Source organism: Neodothiora populina (genome assembly GCF_041146345.1).
Source record: "Neodothiora populina strain CPC 39397 chromosome Unknown canker_contig_15, whole genome shotgun sequence".
Classification (NCBI taxonomy): Eukaryota; Fungi; Ascomycota; class Dothideomycetes; order Dothideales; family Dothioraceae; genus Neodothiora; species Neodothiora populina.
Window position 1 is genome coordinate 3,029,148 of NW_027191413.1, and position 6,000 is coordinate 3,035,147.

A 6,000-nucleotide genomic window follows, 5' to 3' on the forward strand; every position below is an offset into this window, starting at 1 on the left:
CAAATCATCCATACATTAGGCGGAAAAAGCCACGTCCAAATTCGCTGATCTTCATGGGTCAGGTATGGGGGTCCGCAATCAAAAGCGAAACAGACGTTCATCATCCATAAATCCTCTATCGCTGACGAGAACAAGCTTCGGCAAAGCATCATCAATTGTGTGCTCAATGCGTTCGGCAGGGAAGGCCGGGTCGATGGGGGCATAGGCTGCACCCGATTTCATTACCGCCAATGCGGCTACAACCGTGTCGACGGAGCGTTCCAGAGCTACGGCAACCACATCTCCATGGCCAATTCCTTGCTCTTCGACCAGCACATGGGCGAGACGATTTGCGAGTGTGTTGAGCGTTTGATAGTCAAGTTCTATGTGACCAGAGATTACCGCAACATGTCTAGGGTACCGCTCTGCGGCGCTCTCAAAAAGCCGTGGCAACGAAAATCCAAGCGTTGCGGGGTTATCCGTGGCGTTGAACTGGCCAATAAGGGTTTGGTGGTCTCGCGCTGAAATAGTTCCTGCCATTTTACACAGTAGATCTTGCTAACCTTGAAGTATTCGAAACTTCTTGCTATAGGTTGGTTGGTGTACATAGCACAGCAGCGGAAGACCGTACACTTGTATATCATGAGTACACATATCGTATGACATGCATCGCGAATCCTAGGCCTCTTGGGAAACCATAGCACCTGCCGATTGAGGCAGACTGCCGCTTTAAGGACACGGCCGTTTTAGGTATGTCACCATTTGAAGTACCTTGCCTTTTCAAACATAGTGTTGTTGTCAACATCCTGCATTTAATATCGACAAAAGAATGATTCCACCATCGAAAGGTCCGAACACGCTTGCAGAGATAAGGAAGGTCTCTTACGATGGTCCAGCTAGCATGTGGTGAGCAAAACTGGTTCGCTTCTCCATGATCAGCTACGCAACGAGTGACCCACGCCGTCAGCGGGACTACCTAGTGATGCCCTCGATAGGTGCCTATCTCAGTATATATGTGCATTCGTGCGCCTTACCTTCAGCGAATTTTCATTGCAATATCGTTTGCCACATCAATTCTCTACTTTTCTTCGTTGACTTTCACTAAGCCTTAACTAATCTGTCATGTCTGTCCCCGAAAGATTTAGCGGTTTCCAGGCGCCTAGCGCCGAAAACTGGCTAGATTTCCAAAAAGGTTCCTGGGAGCCTCGTCCATTCGGTGACAACGATGTTGACATCAAGATTGAATGCTGCGGCGTGTGTGCTACGGACGTGCATGTTGCCCGTCAAGATTGGGGCAAAACACCCTATCCCTTGGCTGTCGGCCACGAGATCATCGGGAAGGTGCTCCGCGTGGGTTCCAAGGTGTCACTTGCGACAATCGGTCAGCGTGTTGGTATTGGCGCCCAGGTCTACTCCTGTGGAGACTGCCGGCACTGCAAGAATAACAATGAGACATACTGCAAGGAGCAGGTTTGCACGTATGGTGCACCATACCCTGGGACCAATTATACGACTCAGGGGGGTTCTCATCCCACGCCCGCGTCGATGAACACTGGTAAGGTCGATGGGAACGGGCGGGTGATTTGGTTTCTGATCGCTGACTTTGTGGTTGTTACTAGGGTGTTTCCAATACCAGACAGTCTGGCCAGCAGCGACGCCGCACCGATGATGTGCGCTGGTGCCACCGTGTTCAGTCCATTGAAACGCTTCGGTGCGAGACCTGGTACCAAGATCGGCGTCGTAGGCATCGGCGGGCTCGGCCATTACGCTATTCAGTTCGCAAAAGCTCTCGGCGCGGAAGTTTGGGCTATTTCGCGGTCGAATGCGAAAGAGGCTGATGCGAGATTGATGGGTGCCGATGGTTTTCTCGCTACGAGTGAGGAAGGCTGGAACGAGCCGCACAAAATGACATTCAACCTTATCGTCAGTACAGCCAGCTCATTTGATGAGTTCCAACTATCACAATACCTCAGCCTCCTGGACATCCACGGGCGCTTCAATTTGGTTGGCTTGCCTGCTGACGGCATCAAAGTGTCGACTTTCGATTTCATCGAGAATGGCTGCTTCATGGGGGCAACGAATCTTGCTAGCCGACGCGAGGTGCTCGAAATGCTCGACTTGGCTGCCACCAAGGGTATCAAGTCATGGGTGCAAGAGATACCCATATCGAGGAAAGGCATCCAGGAGGTGATAGAGCAGATAGAGGATAGCAGCATTCGCTACAGGTCCTGCCTGATTGGTTACGATGAGGCGTTCGGAGTTTGAGTAAGCGATACACATACTTTCTCGTGGCTCTCTACGTTGTTGGGAGGACGGTTAGTTCATAATCCAGAGACAATCAATGTTATGGCAACATTCTGCTTTAATTAGCGCCACCTCTGCAAGTGCCAATCATATGATGTACCCCTAACTGTGCCTTACTCGTTACAGGTCGTATATCCTGAGAGATGCTCCATGACCAGGTTTGTTTCTTATGCCACAATCTGGCGAGACTTCTGGGAAGCTACGTCACAACACGAAAGCTGCATAGATGTACGTGCTTGTGCCGCTTGCTTGCGTCTCATGTCTGACATGCAATTGGAAGCTCAATGCGCGTTTTGACGCAGTACTTCTACGTATGTAGTTCTCTGCAACCTGGGACTGGAGAGCTGAGCTCTACGCGATTCTGCTGTTATCAGGCGATAGATATGTTGTCAGGCGATACATCTGCTATTCGGCGATACTTTTGTTATCAGGCAATATCTTTGATGTAAATATCGCTGCAAGTACGACTTACCCTGCGTGAGTAAATGAAGTGTTGAGCAAGTGGATACATTTTTATAGTCCACCACTGCGGGGCGACTCCACATCCGAACACACGAGGTAGCCGAGGTTCAATGTCGAGACGTCCCCGGCCTGGAGAACTTCATCTCAATCTTGATGAAGTTGTGTTCGAAGAGCTGGTTACTCGAATTTACAGTCAGTATAGTCTGCGGTGTTGCACACTATGGTTTCACAGGAACTCTCGGGTGTCTAAATGACATGGACAAACGGGTGTCAACTCTTGAGTCTCCACGGAGAAGACCGATCTCATGGTGCTCGAGACAGCTAGCTATTTGCAGCTCTGCAGATAGTCGATGAGTACTGTATGTTGCGCAACGAATTTGATCGTGTTGATTCATGGTACAGTATGACTCGAAGCTGATGTTAGTGCGGCTCTAGCGTAGGCACGGTGACCAAAAGTGGGGAACGACGGTTGAAACAAGAAGACAATGACGCTCAACACCAACAACGATAAAACCCCGTAGCCGCCTCCAGTATACCGCGCTGATAGACGCGGGGTTCACTAAAACACTCGGCCAAATTGTTCTTTCCATCCTTCAAGGGGCACAATCTCAATCCGCGGCAAATTTGGATACATAGGACATTTGATACATTGGACAACTTACACACACCTAAACGGTTTATTGGGTAATGCCTGAGATGCGTCTGTCCTGGCAGCCGGGATTTTCTCTGTCGAGGAAGCCCGCGAGAAGGCCAACACCATGCAGGGATAAAGGACAGCGTTACGAGTTCGTTGTAGAGCATCCCCGGAGAGCCCGTTGCGCAAGAAATTCCCCAGCCGTCACCAGCTCTACACAAATAGACTCTCCCTCTGACTCTTCGAGGGAGCAGTCTGTCACAGTAGACGCGCATAGAGCTTATCCTCAAAGTGAGGCTGTTGGAGGAAACACAACTTTTGTTGAACTTCTGCCTGACGACTCGAACGGCGAAGAATGGCTCGAGAGCGAAGAAATCTTAGATATAGAAACATTCGGCGGAGCGACCGAGCCTTACCTGGTCTCGTGCAATAGCGAAGACCAATATTCATCTTCGTGCTCACCCGAGCTCACGACTGGCGGGCGCAATGATGCTGATCCAGAACCAGATGCCCCCACGGTCTCGACTTTAACTGACACATCCTCTTCTATCGAGGCTATACCAACGACTATATCCTACATTGACCTTATGCAACGGTTCAAGCCGATACTTAAAAGATGTATGCATTATGTATATGTATTCATACCTCCCACTCCTGACTTCTAGTTGTTAGACAACGAGGAATTTTGCATGATTCCACTAACGTTCCATCTACGAATAAATCCGTTCCGATACCGTACAGACCTCGATCCAGAGCCGAGCTTTCTCGTCCACGCTGTGATGGCTCTCGCGGGTCATCACGTGACTAGTACCTCAACCTTGACTCATCGCCATACGGCACTTCATCTGCTTCGCCAGAGGCTCAACGCGTTAGTCGATGCGGAAGATGTGTACTCTATGCTGGATACGATCGTCATTATATTTTCATTAGATGTTGGTCAGACCCGTGTGCCTCAAACTGGGTTTAAACTGACGGTGAATCTAAGGAGACTCAGTCTATTCTCGGCAACTGGAGTACACATCTTGAGGGAGCATATAGCCTCCTTGAGGCTTGCGGTGGTATCACGATATTGCCCATGTCCTCTAGGTTTGAGGCTCAGATCGGAATACTTACTTGGTATGCGAAATTCACTTCTAGATATTCTCTGTAGCTAACATACTAGGTGGGATGCTATCACAAGTCTCCTCTCAAGAGAAGACTGCGTGTTCCCTTACGCCTACTTTGATGCCGTGCTATCTAATCAGCACAGACGAGAATGGGATTTTTTTGGACTCTGCGGGTGTCCAACAAGTCTTGTAAAAGTTGTAATGCAGGTAGCACGCCTCAGCGCAGAGAGCCAAAATTCGTCCTCGACGTCATTCGAAAACACTACTATTTCGGAGTTGGAGCAATCACTTGCGTCCTGGTGTCACATTCCTGCTCCAAAAGCTGCGCAAGACGAGGAGGCTATGCACCAGGATCAAGATGTTATGCATTGCTCCGAGGCATGGAGGAATGGGCTCATCCTTTACATGTATAGGGTTTTCCGCTGGAAACTTGGAAGTGCAGTCCCATCACATATCTTGTACCGGGCAAGGGTAATTATAGACCACGTGCGCTCGTGTCGCGACATACACATGATTTCTAGGCAGGCTTTGTTACCCCTTGTTTTTGCAAGCTGCGAGACGCAAGATCGATCGATGCAAAGGGAGGTCATAAAACTATGCTCTATCTGGGACGAGAGGACCAGATATCATATGTTCCGTGAAACAATACCTCTACTCAAAGAAGTATGGGCTGAGCAAGAGAGGAATGGTTTTGAAAATGTGTGGTGGGGCCAGGTCGTAGACAAGCAACACACGTCAAGGGCTCATCCTCTAAAGATGCGACTTTGCTTTGGCTGATTTAGTAGTATTATCTAGTGATCGCGGTTGATTCTCATGCGAGTATGAGATGAGCACGTTTATATATCTGCTCAGGTCTTGTGCTGATTTTACGATATTACGATTTAAACCAACATTCAAACTAGGCAAGCTTCGATAGAGCGGAACGATTGCAAGTTGCCTGCATTTTGCGCTTCTGGTCTATCTATATCTGTGCGTCTGCATGTATGAGTCTTCATGCCAATCTTGTAAAGAGGCTTGATTGGGTTGTCAAGTTTATATGCATCGCATGTATGCTGAAATATACAGAGAGCACGGTGTAGGGCGGTCTGCGGCATCGGTCTCGATAGGAGCACAAGACTAATGGTAGGGGAGAGGTAATGGAATGGGTAGATCTCTGTAGGGTTGCTGAGAATTGCCGTTGAATAGTCGACGCGAATTTTGTTTGAACCCGGGCCACTTCTCAGCTGCATAACAGGGTTTGACGTATTAACTCGGCGAAGCTGGTTTGTCTAACGTGTAGCTACCCACTTTGCTAGAAAAGCTTCCAAGCATCTCGGATCTATCATCTCTCTGCATATATATCTCCCCAAAACTCCATAGAAGGCCCGGATTCGTTGTCTTTTAGGGTCGCTGCATGTTTAGATCACAGAACTTCCTCATGCGCTCCCACATATCGATCAGATGTCTTCTTTCACTGATGAGGTGACCCTCTCGAGGATAAGTAACCATGTCGACAGGCACATTGTTGTGAACACA

At 48.9% G+C, this 6,000-nt stretch overlaps 1 protein-coding gene across 1 annotated transcript; it reads left to right on the plus strand.

The window, feature by feature from the left end:
- Positions 1–3,966: 3,966 nt before the first annotated feature.
- Positions 3,967–4,529, plus strand: AAFC00_003361 (uncharacterized protein; the record flags this gene model as incomplete). Its single annotated transcript, XM_069342822.1, has 3 exons — positions 3,967–3,997; positions 4,052–4,311; positions 4,365–4,529. The coding sequence occupies 3 exons, from the start codon at positions 3,967–3,969 to the stop codon at positions 4,527–4,529; spliced, it is 456 nt and encodes a 151-aa protein (XP_069199327.1).
- Between the last annotated feature and the right edge of the window lie 1,471 nt (positions 4,530–6,000).